The following is a 22365-nucleotide window of genomic DNA, read 5'->3' on the forward strand; positions in this document are numbered from 1 at the left end:
GCCAAAAAGAACACTCTTTGCCAAAAGGGGCTGAACCAGCAGCCAACTGAAGAGGGAGGCCAACTCAGGACCTCGAGGGCACAGTATCTCTCACAGAAAGAGTAACGTTCACCCAAACGACAGATTTCAGGAGCAGTGGGATAACACCTCCCACTAAGACCCAGAGGAACAACAAAACCAACTACTGAGGAGGAGAAGGAGGAGGACGAAGCCCCGCAAGAAGACGCTGAATGGCGAAGTCTGCATGAGTGTTAAAAAGGACCCCGTCAAAGGGTAGATCAACCACACGTTCCCTGATATTTTCAGGAAAAACAGCATCACAAAGCCAGGCATTGCGACATATAGCCACAGAAGTGGCCATAGCACGGCCTAGCGCATCGGCAACATCCAAGGCCGCACAAAGAGTAAATGCGGCCAACTCCCTACCATGAGCCCAGAGTCCCAGCGGTCTCATGCGATGCCACAGGGAGCCCCGTAGGGATTTGCGGCGAGGCAGTGATGCCAGGTGCCGAAGATGGGAGCCCCAAAGGACCACACCTAGACGACACCACTCTCCTACGACCTGGAGCCAAAAAGTCAGGCGCCGGCGACTGCACGGAAGACCCCGCGTGAGGCAAGGGATATACGGACGTCTCAGGAGGTGGAGGAAGGGCAAAGAAGCCTACAGCGCCACCGTGTAGGCTGTCATTTGGGCTTTAGTCGCCTCTATGCTGGGAAACGGCGGGTAGGAAGGCGACAGGCGGGGGCGCATGTCCCGGAGGGAGCAGGCGCCCACCGCGAAAGGAGGACAAGGCCTCGGAGATAAATTGAAGGACCTACCAGCCGGCGAGCCCTGCCCTCGAGGCAAAAGGCGATGTCGCAGACGAAACTAGCGGTTCCTTGCTTCCGAGGTAGGGAACGGACGCTGGGATGACACCGACCTGGACAAGCGCGCCCACAGCAACTTCATTTGGCGCTCACGCCGTGACTTAGGCTTAAGGTGCTGGCAGGCATCGCAACTCTCAGTCGTGGTGCTCACCCAGGCACTACATGCAAATCGGGTGAGGGTCCGTCGCTGACATAGGATGCGCACAGGAGGTACACGTTTTGAAGCCCGAAGGCATTCGCACACTGTTCCACTTTAACGCCAAAGCGTGTAAGAGAACAGAAGGCCTGAAACAGGCTAGGACTCAAGGCTCCACCTCCAGGACACCGCCAGCACAACGGAACATCTAAATTAGCTCGGTGCAAACCACCTGACATGATGGCGACAGTACTGGTAGCTATCAGAGAACACCGCTGATGCAGGAAGAACGCCGTAAGTCTTGCCAGAGTATTTGGGCCCGCGGCGGGAGGATGGTAATACTGCCAAGATCTAAATCAGGCCTGGTTATTGTGGACAGTCTAGCAATCTGAGCATTTATCTTCCTCTTGCTGACGTCTGACGTTCTAAGTGTGTGTGCTGCAGCGAGTCCGTGCTCATGTCCGCCCGCAAATCCCCGCTGCTCTGGATGGAGTCATCTGGTTAGAGTGTGGCCGCAAAGTCGCATGTTTGAATATCGTGGTATGTCCTGGCAGCTATTCTGTGTGTAAAAAATGGAACGCACCCGGCCTTCCGCGCCTGAAGGAAGAGACGCCCTACGTGAAGTGATATTGCCGGCCCCCAAATCTCAGCTGGTGGATGGATTTGGGGCCAATCATTCTTTAATCGCGCAGGAGGTGGCTTGCTGGAAGTAAACGCCCAGTGAGGGCTTGGCTTGTGTGGTGCAGGGGAGGTAGGTAAGAGGGGATCCCTTCTGAGTAGCGAAGTGTTGAAGAGCCCTAAAGAGGTGGGAGTGCCAGTAGCCACTCACAGAAAGACTTGCACCAACTTTAAGTGAAATAACAGAAAAGAGGTGGTGGTGAAGAAACCACAGGCAGGAGAGAGAGGTAAGTGCACTGTTCAAATAGCAGTTTTCTGTATTGCAATCAGTATGGGTTTGTTAAGATGCCTCCGCCAAAGAAAATATGTGAAAACTTGTGGGAGCAGTAAAAAATAGAAATGTAGGTGGGATGAGAGCTGCTACACCGACAGCAGGAGTTCCGCATCTCTATCTTATGATGAAGAAAACCAGCTGGAGCTAGTGGTACCCCTGTAGTTGATATAGCATATCATTCAGCAAAATCACTGGCGGTTTCAATGAAAGACTTTGTGGGGAAACACTCTAGCCCTGTGCGTAGCAGGATTCCGCAAATATGCGACGTGTGGCTTCCCCAGGGGGCGGTCCTCAGAAGTTGTTAGAAGCCCCGAAAAAGGAAATCTTCGACCTGCTTGGAAACTCAGGTGCGATGCACCGGCGGCTTTCCTCCGCTCCCTGAATGCTGCGTTCCTCAGACCTGAGATTTATAGGCTCTGGTGAGGGGATTGGGGAAAAAGAGTGTGCTGAGTGCCTCACACTAAGCTAGGAAGAATCTGTTAATGGCAGGATGGGGAGACTGCTGCCAGGTACACCTGATACGACCGGTGTGGTACTTAAGGGGAGTGATCAAGGGACCTTGGCTACTTCTGAGGCAAACATTTGACTCGCTACTGACATGCCCATCACCAATGTTGGAGGGTTCTTTTAATGCAAAAAACATTACATGGACGTTTTGAAGCTACTCTTGCTGCAAACAAGTCGCTGAGAGAGGAGGCTGGTGTGCTAAAGGAGATGATTAAACAATTAAATGCAATTAATTCTCGTATGCCCTCGCTGGTAAGGCCAATAGTTTCTCAATCTGCGAGCAGTGAGGTGCCTCTAGTCCAAGGAGGGGAACATGGATGCTCGACAGCATATGTATCTAAAAGGCAAACACAAGGAGATGATGGACGGAGCGCTGAAACTTTTCAGACACTCACCCCCAGTCACAGATCTGGGTTGAATCCATCATCGTTCTTTAGCTCACTTTGCCACCCCAGTTCAGACACAGCTATATGCAAATCAGTTTTGACCCTGTGCCTCAGGGGAACAGTCAAGCCTGAACTGCCAAGCCATGTTTGACCTGGACCTGAAACAAGCATCCTGAGACCAGTTTTGGGCTAACAGCCCTCATCAGCCAGGCTAGCTTGAATCCAGTGGCAAAGTGAGCAAGGGACCCACGTCTGGGCATACCCTGCCAACTTAGGGTGAACAAAGCAAACACACTGTTTCGGCGTTGGAAGGGGAGTACCCAATGGAGTACCAAGTCTCAACGTCATACGTGGTGAAGGTGATGGAGAAACCCTTCTCAACGTCGAAACCCCCAACGCCGTCGATTTAGGTCTCTGCGTTGAGCGCCGTCTTGTGGACTGCAACGGAGACGTCTCAACTTCAGCTCTGGTCCCAACGTCGTATTCCCTCTCGACATTGTCGATGATCTTGGCCACGACTGAGCGGCTTAGTGACTGTGACGAATCTTGTCTCGACGACGATCTATGCCTCGACGTTGACCGCTGCCTGGATGGCGTCAACGAAGGGCTGTGTCTCGACGCCGAACGCCGTACCAACAGCAGTGTCTCGACGTTGTGTGACCCGCACCAACGGAAAGCGACTCCCCAACGCCGACCGTCGCCCGGTTGACAGTGGCGGAGGGTTCGTTGCTGATGATGTACCTCTATGTCTGGAAGTCTTTGACGACAAAGAATAGTTTCTTACCCGTCGGTGTAGTTTTGCAGCTTGAAGATCTTTCTGGATTCACTATGCTGTGCATTATTCCGCGGTCTAGTGGTTGGGTCGCATTATTGAGCGGTCTAGTGGTTGGGTCCGGAATCGTAGTCTTTTCTTTCTTTTTTTTTTTCTCGTAGCCCAGGTGGGCGTCCACGTCCCACCTTCTGGTGTACTTCCTGTGACGTCGGCATGCTTCCTGCGGAAGCTCCCACCTTTGGGCGCCATCTTCGGGTTCTTTTTTTCTCTTGTTTTTGTGTTCGGTCTGTGAATCCTAGGCAATGCTTTCAAGTTTTTCCTTAAGTAAATGATTTTTCACTTTGTCCCTTCAAGTGTCTTGTCTTTTGTATTTCATTCTTTGTATTTCCACCTTCTTCTCCTGCCTCATCTTTCTGGCGGAGGTAGGTGGGTTAGCTAGTGAATCCAGAAAGATCTTCAAGCTGCAAAACTACACGACAGGTAAGAAACTATTTGTTTTGCAGCGTGAATCTTTCTGGACTCACTATGCTGTACATAATCTTTGTAGTGGTTTGTTATGTTTGTGGCGGCTGGGTGGAAGATGAGCGTTGGTTGTTGAATATATGTTGAAGCACTTTCTGTCCTACTTGTGCTTCTTTGTTCATTTGTATATCCACGCAGTAGTGCTTAGTGAATGTGTGCACTGAAGCCCGTGTTGCCGCCAGGCATATGTCCTGAATGGGTGTGTTAGCCAGGAAGGCTATTGTTGCTCCCTTTTTTCTGGTACAATGGGCCCTCTGATAGTTCTTGCCCTGCCTGTTTGTGGCAGAATTGTATCATTAGTGCGATCCATTGCGCAATGGGGTCTTTTGTTACTGGTCTACCCAGGAAACTGGTTGCGAAGGACACAAAGAACTGCTTTGTTTTCCTGTGCTCCTTCGTTCTTTCTATGTAATGCATTACTGCCCTTCTAGCGTGCAGAGTGTGCAGTGCCCTCTCTGCGCTTGTGGACGGTTTCTAAAAGAAGCTCGGTATCTGTATTGTTTGGTTCATGTGGAACCATGACACCACCTTTGGCATGAAGTGTGGTTCCGTTCTCATTACCACCCTGTCATTGTGCATTTGGATGTAGGGTTCTTGCAGCGTTGGTGCTTTCAGCTCGCTTACCCTGCGCAGCGAGGTGATTGCCACCAGAAAGGCTGTCTTCATTGTTAGCATTTGTAGTTAGGCCTTATGGATAGGTTCAAAGGGCGCTTTCTTAAGTTCTGTTAGGACTAAATTAAGGTTCCATGCCGGTGGTAGCATCCTCTTAGGTGGTGCGATCCTTTTTGCCCCTTCCAGGAATCTCTTTACTACTTGTGATGTAAAGAAGCTCTTTCCTGTCTCTCCTCTTGTGTAGGCTACTATTGCTGCTAGGTGTACTCTTAGCGAGGATGAACTTCGTTTTGCTTTCAGCAGGTGTGTGAGATATCTTAGCACCGTTGATTTCCTTGTCATCTTATTGTGTAGTTTTTTCTTGCTGCACCATTTTGTGAACCTCTTCCCTTTTGCCACATAGCACCTTCGTGTGGTAGGTCTCCTTGCCTTTCGTAGCACCTGCAGGGTGCTCTCCGGTAGCCTTAAGTGTGCAAACTATGTCTTCAGGAGCCATGCAGCTGGCTGAGGCTCTCTGGCTCTGGGTGTAGTACTTTTCAATTTTTTGTGGAGAGTAAGTCTTTTCCTTTCCCGAACTTGTGGGGTGATCCCTGTGCCATTTCCACTATTTGGGAGTACCAGGTCTGCCTTGCCCACTATGGTGCCACCAGGATCAGTGTCATGTTGCTGGTTCTGCACTTGTTGAGTACCAGTGGAAAAGTGTAGGCACATTTTTTCGACCAGCTTATCCATAGGGCATTCTCCTAGGATCGTTACCCTGGTTGCCTGGACGCGAAGTATCGGCATTTTGCATTCCGGTGTGTTGCAAACAGGTCTACCGTCGGTGTTCCCCACCTCCTGAATAGCCTTTGCGTCTCCTGTGCATTGAGCTTCCACTCGTGGGATGCTGATGTCTGTCTGCTGAGCCAGTCTGCTTCCACATTGTCCTTCCTTGGTAGGTGTATGGGTAGCAGGTCTATTTTGAGTGGGATGGCCCATCTCCATATTTCCTGCGCTAGGTTGGATAGTGGGACTGATTGCGTTCCTCCCTGTTTGTTGATGTAGAACATCGTTGTTGTGTTGTCTGTTTGTATCAACACTCTCTGGTTGTACAGTGGTCTCTGGAAGGCCTTCATGGCGAGGAACACGGTCTTCAGTTCCAGGTAGTTGATGTGTCTGACCGCATCTGCTGGAGTCCACAGACCCCTCACCTTGAGCTTGTTCATGTGTGCTCCCCATCCCATCTGGGATGCGTCTGTGGTGATGCTCACCGTTGGGGTTGGTGGTGTTCAAGGCTTCCCTTCTGTTATGTTTTCCCTGTTCCACCAAGTTATGTCCTCCTGCACTGCGTGCGTTACAACTACTACATCTTCCCAACTTCCTGTAGCTTGTGACCATTGTTGTTGCAGCCATTCCTGGAATGGTCTCATGTGGAGCCGTAAATTGGGGACCAGGTGTATGTAGGACGCCATCATCCCCTTGATCTTGCTCGCTGTCCTCACTGTCAGAGCTCACCCCTTCTGGTAGTGGTGTGTCTCCTTCAGCAGTGCCAGTGTTCTCTTGTCGCTGGGGAACACCTTGCTCTGTGTGGTGTTGATCTGTGCACCCGGGAAGTTCTTCACTTGCTCTGGTTCCATTGAGGATTTCCCCCAGTGTATGGAGAATCCCAGGTCTGGTTCAACAAGAAGAGAGGTAGGGAGAGTCGAATGACACTCTTAATCCCCGGTCATATATTCATAAACAAAAAAAGAGTGTCTTGAGAAGTAGGTTTACAGGTTTTTGCCACAGTGGGGAGCAGTAAACTCAAATTTCTGAGAGGACCTCACTAGGACGTTTTAAGAAAGCCCTCACTCACCACCTAGTGATGACATGCTTCATCATTGGGCTTCACCAAAGAGACCGAATGTCTCTTTGGTGTGCTGCAACGCCAGAATTACTGCGGAGCGGGATAGTGAGTTAAGGGCGTGTTGTGTGATACTTAACTAGTGAGTGATGAGAGTTTAAAAGGAGTCAGTAGTGTATCACATTGAAATTTTTATTCTATGACCACTAAAGACAATGGTTAAAATAATGTGTATGGAAGCAGTCCACTTTAAATTGAGTGGGGGATTCCTATTCATCAGTCGACATGTTTCTTGCCATCGAAACGGTGTAATTTTACCCGGCAATTCTTCAGGACTAAAGTGTGTTCTATACCCTGGCGGTATGGACGCGCTAAGGCCCACCCTTACCTAGGGGCGTGAAAGTGAAAATTAAACAAAATAAGTGAAAAAAGTGCAAAAAATTAGGAAGAATAAATTGCTTCCTAATGACTCCTGGTTTAGGAGGCTTCGATTTAGCGGTTTCTGCACTTTTGTGGTGTTGAATTGAAACACCATGGATCTCAGGAGGGGGGTGGGAGCGTATTCGGCACACCGCCCTCGACGCTCGGCACCCTCAGTCTACCTGCATCGCCCTCAGACTGGATCCAGTCTGAGGGCGATGCAGGTAGACTGAGGGTGCCGAGCGTCGAGGGCGGTGTGCCGAATACGCTCCCACCCTCCTCCTGAGATCCGTGGGCCTTAGCGCGTCCATACCGCCAGGGTATAGAACACACTTTAGTCCTGAAGAATTGCCGGGTAAAATTACACCGTTTCGATGGCAAGAAACATGTCGACTGATGAATAGGAATCCCCCACTCAATTTAAAGTGGACTGCTTCCATACACATTATTTTAACCATTGTCTTTAGTGGTCATAGAATAAAATTTTCAATGTGATACACTACTGACTCCTTTTAAACTCTCATCACTCACTAGTTAAGTATCACACAACACGCCCTTAACTCACTATCCCGCTCCGCAGTAATTCTGGCGTTGCAGCACACCAAAGAGACATTCGGTCTCTTTGGTGAAGCCCAATGATGAAGCATGTCATCACTAGGTGGTGAGTGAGGGCTTTCTTAAAACGTCCTAGCGAGGTCGTCTCAGGAATCCCAGGTCGGTCAGCGTTTCTGTGACTCGCTGTGCGTGTTCCTTGCATGCCCTGTGGAAACTTGCTTTTATAAGCCAGTCGTCGAGGTAAGGGTATACATGAATCCCTTCCCTCCGCAGGTACGCTTCCATGGCCGCGAGACATTTGGTGAAGACCCTTGGTGCGGATTTTAGTCCGAAGGCTAGGGCTGTGAACTGGTAGTGTTCTTTGTTGATGGTAAATCTTAGTAGATGCTTGTGCTGACTGTTCATGGGAATGTGCAGGTAGGCGTCTGTGAGGTCTATGGTGGACATGAAGTCTCCGTCCCTTATCTGAGGAATGACCTCTTGCAGGGATGTCATTTTGAATTTTTGTGTCTTTATGTATTTGTTTAGGAACCTCAGATCCAGGATGGGTCTTAGCGTTTCGTCCACTTTTGGTACTAGGAAATAGTTTGAGTACACTCCCATGTTCCTTTCTCTGAATGGAACTGGTTCGATGGCCTCCTTTTGGAGGAGTTCTTGTGCTTCCTCTAGGAGTAGCGCTAGTCCTTTTCCTGAATGCTCCTTCCTTTTTGGTTTTCTGTTTGGTGGTTTCTTTTCCAGTTCTATGCAGTATCCAAATTGTATGACGTTGAGTGTCCATTTGTCTGTAGTTATCTTCCTCCACTCCTGGAAGAAATGTCTTAGCCTGCCTCCTACTGGTATTACGTATTCGTTGATATTTGGTCCATGTAACCGTCTCTTGTTGACCTTGTTGTGCTCCACCCTCGGAGGGGTCGTGAGGGTGGGCATGCTTTGCATGACTGAGTCACTTTGAGGTGCGTTGCTGGCCCCGCTTCTTGTTTGCCCTCAACCATTTGCCCTCCCTTGAAAGGACTGGCCCCGAGGCTGGTACTGCCAGGTTTGTTTTTGCTGTCCCTGCTGTGCTCGATTGTCGCCCTGGTGGGCCTGCTGGAATGTCTGGTGCGACGTTCCCGTCTGGTTTCCTCCCCTTCTGTTTGGTCTCCGTGTCGGGGTACCCCTTCTCATTCCTCTGAATTGTAAGGCCCCCATGGACCTAGCAGTTTCATTTTCTTTCTTGAGCTGGGTGAGTTTTTCATCCACCGGTGCCCCGAACAGTGTTTCTCCATTGAAAGGGGTGCTCAGAATCTTGTTCTGCACTTCTGGCTTGAAGCCTGAGATCCTGAGCCAGGCATGCCTTCTTTCTGTGATTCCTATCATCATAAGCCTGCTGGATGTGTCAGCCCCATCCAAGGCTGTTTTCAGGTAAGAATTAGCAATATTTTTTCCTTCCTCCACCAGGTGTGACGCTCTTTGTTGGTATTGCTCGGGGAGGTGCTTGAGCAGCTGTCCGACCTCGTCCCAATGTTGGTACTGGTGTCTGTTTAGTAGGGCATTGGAGTTTGCCGGTGTACCGCTGCATTCCTCTCTATTTTCCTCCCAGTAAGGTCCAACCTCCTACTTTCTTTGTCTGGTGGTGGGCCTGATGTTGTTGGGACGTTTGCCCTTTTCCTGGCTGTTGCCGCAATAATGGAGTCCGCTGCGACGGATCCCTGGATGTAGGGAGGGTCCTTAGAGGAGTGCTTGTATTTCTTCTCCGTCCTAGGCGTGACAGACCTGCAGGTCGCTGGTTCATTGAACGGCTCCCTCCCTTGGTCCATTACACTCTGAAGCATGGGGAGGAATTGACTACTTGTTTGAGTGGGGAGCAGGGTCTCTAAGTGGAAGAATGCCTTTGGTTTTTTCTCCTCCAGTTTGACTCCATAAGCCGCTGCCGCGTTCTTGATGATCCTGTTATAGGCCCCAATGTCATCTGGTGGCGAAGGCCTCGAAGGATACGTCCCCACGGCCTCTTCCGGGTTTTCGGCGTCGAGGTCCTGCCACTCCAGGTCCTGTGTCATCGAGGATGCCGAGCCGAAAGTTGTTCGCTGGTCATCGTCGCCTTCTTCCTCGTAGTATAGGCCCTCTTCCTCTAGGTGTTCCTGGGGCTCGGGAGTTTTCTGTGGTTCTTCGGCGTCAAACTCCTCTTCCTCTTCTATTTCGACGATCGCCGCCGGCGGTTTCGACGGAATCGTGAACCTTTTCATTTTCTCGTCGAACTCTCTTTTCCTTTGCAGGATGTTCTCCATTTCGGCCTCGAGCCTTCTCTTTTTCCTCTCCATCTCGGCCGCATGTTCAGCGTCGAGCGTTTCGGCCGATCTCTGCGACGTAGTCGTCGAAGCCACCTTCGGTTCCTTGTCCTTCGAAGTCGACCGGTCCTTTTCGGGGAAGTGCTTCGACGACCTTGGCTTTTCGCCGGTCTTCGCCACCTGGTAGTCCTTTTGGAAGGATCCGCTGGGCTGTTTGTCCTTGGATGCAGCTGCGGCCCTCGAGAATTTCGGCGCCGGTGCTCCCTTCGAGGACTTAGACTCTGTTTTTTCGAGAGTCTAACTCAGGCTTTCGTTAGTCTGTCGGGGGTTTAGGGGTCGTCGTCTCTCCTACCTCTTTAGATGTTTTCTTATCTGTCTCTACGACTGTGTAGTCATCTGGTCCCTCGGCGATGTTGTCCTCTTCGTCGCTGGAGAGGCCCAGGTCCCGAAGCGACGGAGGTTCCGGCAGGCCCACCAGCAGGCCCACCAGGGCGACAATCGAGCGACGGAGGTTGGCCTTTTCCTTGCATGGTGTAGTTGGCTCTTCTTTGTCTCTCTCTAACCCTGAGTGTCTTTGGGATGAAGGCAGAGCAGGCGTTGCAATCCTTGCTCTCTTGGTCGACCGGCAGGCAGAGGTTGCAGACCGGGTGCTGGTCCTTCTGCGCGTATTTGTGTAAATTGTAACTTGATACTTGTATAGCGCACTACTCACCCGCAAGGGTCTCAAGGCGCTTGGACGAATACCGCTGTGGAACCCATCCTGGCTTTCCCTGTGAGGTGACCACTCCTGGGCACCCCCAAGGTGGAGGCCAGGCATCCTTAGCGTTGTGGGGGCCGTTGTGGAGATTAAGCAAGCTATTGCCCAGAGTTGCAGAGTGGGACTCCATGATTGGAATAGGCACGGGGCGAGAATTATCAGGTCCGTGGAATTTTTAGCCCAAGACCCGCCGAGGCGGGGAATTGAACCCTGGTCCCCGGCTGGACCTCTGCATCAGGGTCTGCCGCTCTAACCATTGAGCCACACTGGTGGCAGTTACGGCAGAATTTAAAAGGTGTTTTGTCCATTCCTGCGCTCAGCGTGCCCCCTGTGTGCGCATTCTCCGTTGGACGTCGAAGATCTCCTTCTTCGTCGTCCCAGCTTGGTGATCTTGTTCCTCGGTATCTTCTCCAATTTTTTTCATTCGTCTTTTTTCTCTTCTTTCCGCCAAAAACTCTGAAGCCCCTCGGTGATGATCCAGACCCAACGGCGGAAAAAAGAATCTGAAGATGGCGCCCAAAGGTGGGAGCTTCCGCAGGAAGTGTGCCGACGTCACAGGAAGTACACCAGAAGGTGGGACGTCGACGCCCACCTGGGCTACGAAAAAAAAAAAGACTACGATTCCAGACCCAACCACTAGACTGCGGAATAATGCGACCCAAACACTAGACCGCGGAATAATGCACAGCATAGTGAATCCTGAAAGAGTCATGCTGCAAAACCAATGTTCTCTCGTCAATGGGATTGTCGTTGGCATTGTCTTCGCCGATGGAGGAGGAAGAGCAGACTGGAATCTTGCTTCTGGAAGATGATCCGGGCCTCTTCTTCTTCTGTCTCACAGGAGAGCTGCACTAGAGGTAGAATCTTTACCTTTTTCAGAAAGCACATAAAGGCAAATCTTTTTTCTGTCCTTCAGAGTCTGTCTTGATAAAGACTGGCAGTGTTGGCAAGTCTCAGGAACATGAGAGTCCGGAATGCAAAGAATACAGACAGAGTGGGAGTCTGTTTTGGCCTTCTTTTTGCCACAGGAAGGACAAGGATCAAAAAGGGAAGGCATTTTGAGGGATAACAAATTCCAAACTTCTGGAAAAAGGTAGAGGAATACTCCAACAGGTGTTAAATGTCCAAGTAGAAAGGTTTTAAGTTGAAAAAGAATAAAATTTCCGACAGAAAAGTAAAAAGATCTGTGGAGCTGGTTAACCAGTGTCCTGACTGAAGGAGCCGGCATGAACAACTGACCTAACTGTCATCCCTGAGCTAAGGGTCATGGCCGCCTTAAAAAGGCACGGTGCCAGTGTTTGTTTTCACTGTATTGGCTTTCAGCTTCTATGCTAATTAAGTTACAATGCAGCCTATGGGCTAACAATGCCTGCTTCCTTTCTCTTTGCAGAGATATGTTTTCTGCTGCTCATTAAAAGCAGTTCAAGTGTCCTTCGGTTTCCCTGCTTTATTTGGATATATGCAAAGATAATGTTTACAGAATTGCTTAGCCTGTTATGTTTGGAAGTCTGCATTGGTTGTTTTAAAACAACAAAAAAGGAATATATATATATATATATATATATATATATATATATATATATATATATATATATATATATATATATATATATATATATATATATATTCCTTTTGTGTGCGGGGACCCCAGAAAACATAAAAATTATATATGAAAACAACAAAAAAGGAATAAATATATATAAAAATAAATATATATTCCTTTTTTGTTGTTTTCATATATAATTTTTATATGTTTTCTGGGGTCCCCGCACATGGGCGGGAATATTCAAGGGCTTATGACTTTGATAAGGATCCCCTGGAAGAGAACCGGATGACAGGAGCTGCAAAAGACAACGGAGATAACTACCACTGCTCGGCATGAGGAATATTGATGCTGCTGCATTCTTTAAAAAGAGCTCTAATCATTTTCATCTGGTGAGCAAGGCGACTGAGTTCGCCGAAACGCGTCGGATCGTGGCACTCTTGATTCACTTGAAAATGGAATAAAAACTTTTTGCAAACACGCATACCGGAGTGAAGTGTCCGTTTCTCCTGGAAGGTGCTGTGCTATGCGGGATGCTTTTGGAGCGTTGATTGATATATATATATATTCCTTTTTTGTCTGGGGTCCCCGCACATGGGCGGGAATATTCAAGTGCTTATGACTTTGATAAGGATCCCCTGAAAGAGAATTGGATGACTGGAGCTGCAAAAGACAACGCAGATAATAACTACCACTGCTCGGCATGAGGAATATTGATGCTGCTGCATTCTTTAAAAAGAGCACTAAGCTTCTAGCCTATAGAGTATGAAGCCTTCCCTTGCTACACTAACTCCCTTCTCTAAATAAGTGTTTGTGAACAAACTGATTGCTGTGCTTTTACTCTTAACAACTTTAGACAAAGATTGACAATATTTATACAAAAAAAAAAAAAGAATCCTTGAACCATGGAGATGTAGTGACTGAATTTGCAGGCAAAAAAATTGACAGAATGGGAGGATCCAAAAAACTCAATAGTTTGAAACTAAATTTGCTAAGTCATCCATAACAACAACACTTTGTATCAACATTCATCTTCTAAACATCAATAGTAAAGAGATGCACCTTTTTTGGCGTGGAGATATTGGAACGATCTGAGCTAATACTGTGTTTAGACACAGGGCTGCTAGGAATCTGCTGTGGGTCAGGTAGGCAGCGTCCTTCCACTTCAGCCAGCATACACTCCTGGTAGAGATAGGATTTCAGAAAGCGTGTGTAGCTATCAAACTTCATCAGGTTGAAAATCTGAAATTTAAATAGCAAAAGAACGTTTGTGTATATCGAATTTAAAAAAAACCTCAAACTCACAATCCAGCAGATCACTTACATATACAAACTTATAGCACAGGGCACGTATTTTACTGTGGAATCAAGATTGTGCACAAGGTTATAAAATGAAAAAGTTATGTTCGCTTAAGACACATGCAACTTGTATACATTACGAAATTGAAGGCACACAATTAATGGATGGAATGCAGAACAAATCAAAACATTCACCCCCAGTCAAGAGATCTGGGTTAAATCCATTATTCTTTTGCTCACCATGCCACCCCAGTTTAGACCTGGCCATATGGAAATCAGTCTTGACCCTGTGCCTCATGGGAACAGTCGAGCCCGAACTGCTAAGCCAGGTCCTACCTGGACCGGAAACAAGCATCCTAGGACCGGTTTCAGGGTTTCACCCCTCTTCAACCAGGACTGCGCGAATCCAGTGGCACAGTGAGCCAGAGAACCACGTCTGGGCATACCCAGCACACTTAGGGCGAGGAAGCAAAAGACACACAATTGATGGACGTAATGCAGAACAAATCAAAACATTCACCCCCCAGTCAAGAGATCTGGGTTAAATCCATCATTCTTTTGCTCACCATGCCACCCCAGTTTAGACCGGGCCATATGCAAATCAGTCTTGACCCTGTGCCTCATGTGAACAGTCCAACCCGAACTGCTAAGCCAGGTCCTCTCTGTACTGGGGTGAATGTATGACATTGTTCTGCATTCTGTCCATCAATTGTTCTTTTTAAATTAAGAAATTAACCAATAGAAACAAAATAAATTACCAGCAAACCGGCTCAAATAACATTGGCAGCTTAAATATAATTATAGGAAACATTACAGCAACTATTGCACTTGTGTAGCCCTTCATCGGTACACCAGACACTGTTATAACATTCTATCAGTGACATCAGAGCACATGCTAGTCTTTGTACCATTCAGTGGAACATTCAGCCTGGTAAATTAGGATACAGAATGCAGTACACAACACTATCAAGACAAGGTCATCACAAGGCCCCGATCGCTCACTCAATATAATCTCTGATGTAAGAATACAAATACCAGATACATTTTTCTTATATAAATCTTGCTACATCAATTTCATTAGTAAAAGAATTGAAAAGCACTGTGGCTCAAAATACCAGAAAAGTATACTGTTGATAAACAAGAGGCCAAAATAGTTTACACATACACTGGTTAACCATTCTCTATGTTTTTATTTGCTCCCTTACCCACGGGAAAAGGTATTATCGGGCATTTATAGTCATTTTGCATTAAAAAACTGAAATTTTCATTCTTAATGAGTAATCAATTTTGATTTGGTGGTGAGCTGGCTGTCAGAGCATTAACTTCTATATAACTTTATTTCTGCAAGTGTGCCAAGATAATAAAATCTACTAAAACCTGGACAGGGTTTTAATACGGTCATTATTCGGTCCTTAATCAGATTTATCTACGCACTACAATGCAAAAATTTCAAAGTACTGCTTCATACATTCAGGGGTAAAAAACACCATTAGCTGTTGCAGCTAACTAGAACTATAAAGTGTGAGATATTTAAAGTAATCACTAGGCATAAAAAACTGAGTAGTAATTTTCCAGGAAAGAACAAGCGCCACTTTCAATTTTTAAAAGATACCATAGACTCCGCGTTGTGATGAAATGGATGCGGTTGTAGCTTTTGGCTGCTTAATGTCCAGGTCTCCAGATTAGAAGCTTAAGCCATTTCTTTAATATGGCTAAATCAGGTTAATTAGAGACCCTTTCGCTCTACTGAGAAATATTTGCTAAATAAACATTTTTAAAAGTCTTAATTTGTTACAGTATGAAAATGTTAAATCTGTAATTGAGAATCTAAATTCAGGGCTTCTTCAAGCGGACACAAATATAATTTCACCGTAATGGTTGCAGGTACCTTATTACATTATCTATTTTTGACGTTCGAGACAGCCTTTCTGAATCTTTGCCAGAAGTCACACAGACACTCACTGTTTGAGGACCTACCAAAAACATGCCTCTTTGGCACTAACTTACAAATACTATTTTCTCAGATTTACTTTAAAAGCAAGGAAAAATAAATAAATTCATGAAATGTGACGATAAAGAAAGAAAAAAGACGTTTTAGAAACAAATGAATGAAAAGGAAGAACATGGCAGTGAAGCACTATAGGCTGCTGCTACGTTAGAGTGAAAATTGACACAACCTTTGAATGTACCTATACCTCCAGTTTTCCATCATGCATGCAGGTGGCAGTTAACTCAGTTCATTTTGATACTGCAATTATAACCTTTTATAACCTTAGTACATATTGAATGTTCGCTCTTCCATCCAGGAGGAAAGAGGGTTGCTTTTAATTTCAATGGAGACTTACCTAAAGGAAGGTTTACAGGTAAGAAACCATTCATTCTCCTTCAAGGCAAATACATTGGTAATCATAGGAACTGAATAAAATTGCTAGCTCATCCCATAAAAACAATTGACATAAGCAAATAGATTTCTTAAAAATGCTTGCCCTATTTGGACACCTGCTCAATAATCTGAAACAATACAATTGTGCCTTGTAAACGTGTGAACAGATCTACAGATTGCAGCCTTGCAGATGTCTGAAATGGAAACAAATTCAGTAATGCAGAAGTAGCCACTCATCTGGTTGAATGGGCTTTAGGGCTACTGTTTTGTAACCTTTTTGATAGCACCAGAGGATGCAACAGACGATCCACCTCCATAGATACAGATTCAATGTGAAGCCACTTAGTTGAGGAAGGTCAGCTCCAGTTGACCGACAACACCGCTCCCTCCAAAGAACCCATCTGCCACCATGAGTATGCAATAAATGTTCAACTCAAAAGAAACAAGGTGCCAAAACATGTTATTATTTAAACAGTCTGAAAATCTATTAAATCGATCTGAAACGGTCCAGTGTTTTGTGTTGTCTATGGCTTCCTTAGGGCCTAATAAAAGTTTCCCAAAAAGTAACTCTACAACAGAAAAATATAAATACAAAATCAATGGCCCACATTATTATGAATGCACATTAAGCATGGCTGTTACATAGAATAAAAAAAATCACCTCAGATACATTTCTACATAAGAAGTATCCACTACAAAACATTGCCCAAGAATACTGGGGAAATAGTTACACTAAATTACAAGAAGCCAAGTCAAGAGCTATTGCAAGAATAAAAAGACAAAAGCAACAGTAAAGGAGAAAACAATATTAACAAGGCACAATAGAGTATAATAATAGCACAGGTATCACATTATATGAAACGTATATGTACAAACACCCTAACGAAAAAAATATATACTTTCATCTGGCAGTAGTCCATAACACAGGGAACAAGCATTTGCAATGCAATAGGTCTCGCATTTACGTGAATTTTAGCTATTGGCATTGTAAATGACAATTACTTTTATTTATGTTTTGGTTTTTAATTTTTAAAATGTAAATAAAAGGCATTGTCATTTACAATGCCAATGGCTTAAACTAGCGTAAATGCGCGACCTATTGCACTACAAATGCTTGTTAACTTGGTAGTCATATCTCAGGAATCCTGCCAATCGCATTTCGATTTTTTTAACAAAATGAGATACGGCTGAAGTATGCTTTTTTCCATCTTTCTGATATTTGCAAGTCTACTCAGACTCGCAAGTTTCATAGTGTGAAACACGTTTTTGAAGTACCATGGGTGGCAACCCTAAAGATGACCTACCTTCCTTGGCAGTGATCCGGGTTACTGAAACTTGCAAAATACAAAGCACTCAAGAGAAGAAAACAACAAATGCAGTGCATGATTTGAAGGGCCGGAGTGGCTGTAGCGGGCACCGGGCATTTCCCTGGTGAGCTGCCAGGTTAGGGGGCGGTTTTGTTACCGGGGGTGGCAATATCGGACCACTGTTCCAAAATCGGCTGAAACCGGCCCTAGGAAAGAGCTCGGGCGCACACCCCCCTGACTCCTAGGGGGGCCGGCCAAGCAGTTTGCCAGGATCGGTTTTGGGTCCCAGTGTGGTCCTGACTATTTGACTGCCATTTTGTGGTTGAGTTGCGTCTGACTTCTGAGTTTCAGGCAGAGTAAAAAACATAATCACAAGAAAAGAAACACTACATTGAGTGTCTTGCTTTGCATAGATGGTAGGGGGCAGGGCATTAGCTGTAGGCTAGATCCTGCACCCTGCCCTTCCTGCGCATGTCTGAAGGCCATGCGCATCACGGGTTACGTCCCATTGCAGATTGGACGCAGGGCCTGGCGCAGTTCGAGCCCTGCTTTTAACCTGTGCAGCCGTATTGGAAATTAAATATATCATTAAGATGTTCGATGAAAGAAACACTGTTAAAACTGAGTTATGGTTTTAGCTCAAATAAGTAAAGCCACTGAAATATGCAATTCATGGTTAAGAAAAGAACCCATAACTGACCGCGTCAGCCATGCACAAAACACCTATTTGTAAACATCACAGACACTAATAATGGTTCAACACGACTTTGCCAGCTTTGGTGCATAAGGTTCAAGAAGGTAGGGGGTGAGCTAGGCCAGGTCCCAATGGTAGCTGTTCCCTTAGATTAGAGAAAAGAGAGGAAAGAGCCAAAGGAATTGACACAAATATCCAAGGAAGTTGTGGTAGGCTGTTTTGGTGTGTTTTTATGACCAGGTGCATTTTTCCACTCTGGTGATTTTCCATTAATTTGCTAGAGAAGAAAAACAAAAAGCGTAGCTGTGGAATCCGCATAATCAAGTTGTCGATCTATTCATTTGTTCTGCTTTCAATGTGTGATCTTCGGCCACGTTTGAGTCCAGCACATGCTTTTCTTCTTTCAAGAAGAAAAGTTTGGGGATCATTGCAGTGACGTTTTTAAAGATCACACCTTAATAAATATTTCTGACTAAGACGATGCGTGCAGCACCTAACACGGCGCAGTCTGCCTTCTCTTCCAATCCGGCAGACGTCTTGCTTAAAAAACAGGCTTGACCCCTGAAGATTGCGCTCCTGCTGAACGAGAATGTTTATAGCAAATTATATGTGCATGTGCTCATGAAATACACTGGCATAAGGCACAGCGAACACATTGTAATAAAAAAAACCCACTAAATACACTGATAGGTTACACTGCATATGAGTACACAGTGTGCATATGGAACAGAGAGCACAACTCTGCTGGGCGCGTGTGTTTCTGATAAAGTTAAAAGTGCTGCATTTAAACAACGGTGGCAAGTCACGAGTGCTTACAAGACAGTCAAACATGCTGTGTACAAAACAACGGCGGTGAGTGTTAAATATTGTTTCGGCCCATGTGATCTGCATGCACAACTACGTCCCAGTTCACAACAAACGGCGGCGATTATTAAACATTATTTTGGTCCGAGTGGACTGCATGCACAACTACGTAGCAATGTACGGTATGTTCCTGGGCAGGGTTTAACAAGCGTTGATCAGACTCGGATTCTTCCCTGTGTACAGATGATACACGCCATGGGATTTGTTTACCCCCAAGTGATAGACGAACTTGAAAACCATATTTTAACATACGTTTTAAGAAGATTAACTGCTGGATGCACTTCCCGAATGAAGCCTGCCGGCTCCAGCCCTCCTCTGCCACCGCACTCTCAGTCTCCGACGTCAGCCTGTTTATCAGCGCCGCGCGCCTCTCTGCAGACTCCCCCTGCATTCCAGAGAGGCGCGCGACGCGATCCGGTCTGCATTGGCATGCCGTGGAGACAAGACCTGGCCGTGCGCACAACGTTATCCTATGGGGAAACGCTGCGCGCGGCCAGGTCTTGTCTCCCTTCGTCGGTCTCAGACTGCTGAGACAACGACTATAGTTCTCGCTTGCGAGAACGCGCTTTCAGCGCGTTCGTCGTAGGCGAGACCTAAAAAGTAAGTACTACGCTAATAAATTCCAAAGAACAACTCATTGTACAAATAATAAGTCACACCAAAATAAAGTGTAGCAGCATCCTTAAATTAATTGAGTTCCAATGTCATGTGGCCATAGGGACATTATCGAAATCGCTAAGTTAGCATGAGCCCGGCAGCCGAGATGCAGCTTTTGCGCATGGTACTACAGGACTTTACTTTTGCAAGACTCTGTTTATGCCTTTCACATGAGAACCGTCTGCTTAGTTCGTTCTATGCCTTTTCCTGGAGTTTAGTCTGAACACTGAGCAAGGTCGATAAATAATGCCCCTTGTCATTCTGTTCTGGTCAATCCCTAGCACCTAGACAAAGCACGCTAATGCAGCTGCTGCTGGAAACTCGTACTTTGATATTATGGGATGCATGTTTAGGGGAAACACACTTGGAGAGGGAGCTTTCCACGGAGAAGAGCAAAGCTGTATCTAGGATGTGGATATACCATCTAAGGTATGGGGCCTTGTGACAATATCCAGAGATCTTCTATTATATAATAATACTTCTTCTTAACCAAGGGGACGGTGGTTAAACTTTATAGTTCTTTCTCCACCGTCTTTATATGATATCTCCCTTTATGATACATGGCCTAGCGTCAAAGCTAACTGTATTAGTTTTATACATTTTTCTGCTGGTTGTGGCTCGTATACTGCATTTTAGAACACAATAGTTAAAATAAACATTTGAAACTATTTATGTTTCAGTCAGTTTTTATTGTGGACAGGTACGAAAGTGTGAGCGAAAAGGTCTGTCTTGCTACCGCGATTCCTGAGAGATACGGGAGTGTTGTGTTCTCAGGGTGTCTAATCATTTGCTTCTTCACGAGTGTGCAGAAGAGCGAATGAGACACTATAGCTAGTCGCTCCTGGGCACTAAGGTGGTGGGAAGGCTTAGCCCCCATACACTGAGGTCCCTTATTCCTGCACATAGTTCTGTCTAGGTGCAGAATCCCTGCAACACCAAAGTGCTCAATACCTAAAAAACATCATCAAACAAAAGCGAAATGTCAACTAGCAAAAAATCTAATGTACTCTTTATAAGATATTCAGTCTTGTAACTTATAAATGGGCGAAGAGCTCCAGTACCTTCTGACCAATGCCCCCCAACTTCCTAATAACTCTCCTCATTGACAGCTCTAAGTAGGCGTAATAAAATTAACATAGTAAAAAAAATTGAATCCTTAAGCAAAAGAATTATCCAAGACAAAATAAATTAAAATAATTGATAAAAGAAATGAACATCTATTCTAGAAATATTTTATCCACAATACATGTGTTGTCGAGTAAATCAGCTCAAAGCTACTATATTACCAGTCAAATAGCTGTTCACGAACGCTGATCCCTGTTGAACGTCAAGCCTATACAATGCCACTACTCTATAGGTCAGTAATTGACTCACTGCTGTGTATTTCCACAAAAGTCATTAAGTCCACAGCATTAGAAAAGACTCAAAAATGTCAAAACCCCGCTCAAAAAAACACATCATTTCTCATCTGTATTAATTTCATTCTTCAGTTTGTAGTTTATTGTAGGAAAGTAGGTTCTGCTTTCATGGATACCCCCAATGTTACTTGGTGTCAGTAGGTTTTTCGACTAGTGGACTGGGATTCTGCTAATCAGGACCCCAGTCACATTGATTCCTCCCTAAATAGACTATGGTAAGTACTTCTGTACATCCACAATTGGCTGCTGGTGTACCCTTGCAAGTCCCAGGGCATAGGTACATCAGGGGTCCCCCGTGGACTGTAGAATGTATTGTGCAACCCATGAGTGACCACTCAAACTGTGACTACAGGCCTGCCATTGCAGCCTGTGTAAATTGGTGCTAGCACCACTTATGACAGACATATGTTTTCTTAAATCTAAGGTCACTACACTTAAAACGTATAAATAACCCCTAGGGCAGGCTTTTCAGTCCTGAAGGCAGGGTGCTGGGTTATAACTGTGAGGGTGCCCCTGAATGAGAAGGGCACCCCTACAAACCATTGAGTCGATTCTCCAGGCTTTGTAAGTGCAGCCAGCCATTTTGATACATATAGTGGTCATCCGTCAGTATGCTATGGCTAACTTGGTAGTTGGCTGTGCCGAACCTGGAATAAAACATGTTGGAATCATACCCAAACACCGTTAACAGTGATGGAGACATGATTCTATGCACTGGGGCTCCTCTGGGAAGCCCCCTGTACTCCAGGTATAACCTTTCAGGGTCGACCCCAGACAAGATTCTGCCTTCCTGCTGCTGAGCTGAGCTCGAGCAGGCGAAGGTAGCTCAATAGGTTTCTTGTCACAGGGAGGTGTGACCACCTTCCAGACAGGACTTCGTGTATTGGGTCCGGGTGGCGGCCCTTGCCAGCGCCACCAGACTGCTTGGAAGAGCACATTTGGTGCCCTCCTTGCATATGCCGGGTTGAGCCTGTTCAGGGAGCCCTTGGCTCCCGCTTTGGTGCGAAACTGGACAAAGGACATGGGAGTATCCTCCCCTCTGTCCAGCCCCTCCTCTGGGAGGGAATTTGGAGTGGTTCTAAAGCCCTTCCTCAGGTATTTAAGGGCTTACCTGCCCTCAGATTCGATGTGGGACAAGACTCAAGCCTGGAACCCCGTCACTCTTCGGCCGCCTGGACGCTTGGACTTCGTCTGGAACGGTGACTGCATCACGGAAGACTCCTGCTGCTCCTGATCTCGCTGTTCTGCAAGTCTACTTCGTTGTCTGGGTTTCATCCAGGATCTTCAACAGACTTGTCGGCATCAAGGACAAACAAAGTAATCTCCTTTAGAGTGAAGGAGTCACTCTCCTGCATCTGCAGGCACCAAAAAACGAAGCTGACCGTTTTGCTGCTCCTGACGTCCCACGGCATTCGAAAAGGTTCGGCAAAACACAGGTGGTGGTTCTGCAACTTCCCAAAGGCCTGACCTGTCCTCCCTGCCCTGTTAAGGCTAGTATCCTAGACGAAACTGCTGGAAAAGAACCCCTGTGCCAGTCGACTTGCCGTTGCCAAGGCTTGTTAAAGGTCTTCAGGCTACAAGAAGATCGAGTCTCCAGCATCTCCTCCTGCCAAGTACAGCATCCTCAC

At 46.3% G+C, this 22365-nt stretch overlaps 1 protein-coding gene across 4 annotated transcripts in view; it reads right to left on the minus strand.

Annotated features, from left to right (window-relative positions):
* The window catches only part of RGS12 (regulator of G protein signaling 12), a 760012-nt gene that overhangs the window by 256639 nt on the left and 481008 nt on the right, over positions 1–22365 (minus strand). For all 4 annotated transcript variants that reach the window (XM_078678542.1, XM_078678544.1, XM_078678541.1 and 1 more), the window contains exon 8: positions 13178–13357. In XM_078678542.1, coding sequence (XP_078534668.1) covers positions 13178–13357 — 180 coding nt within the window. The remainder of the gene's footprint in view (positions 1–13177; positions 13358–22365) is intronic.

This window comes from Lissotriton helveticus, chromosome 2_2 (genome assembly GCF_964261635.1).
Source record: "Lissotriton helveticus chromosome 2_2, aLisHel1.1, whole genome shotgun sequence".
Taxonomy (NCBI): Eukaryota; Metazoa; Chordata; class Amphibia; order Caudata; family Salamandridae; genus Lissotriton; species Lissotriton helveticus.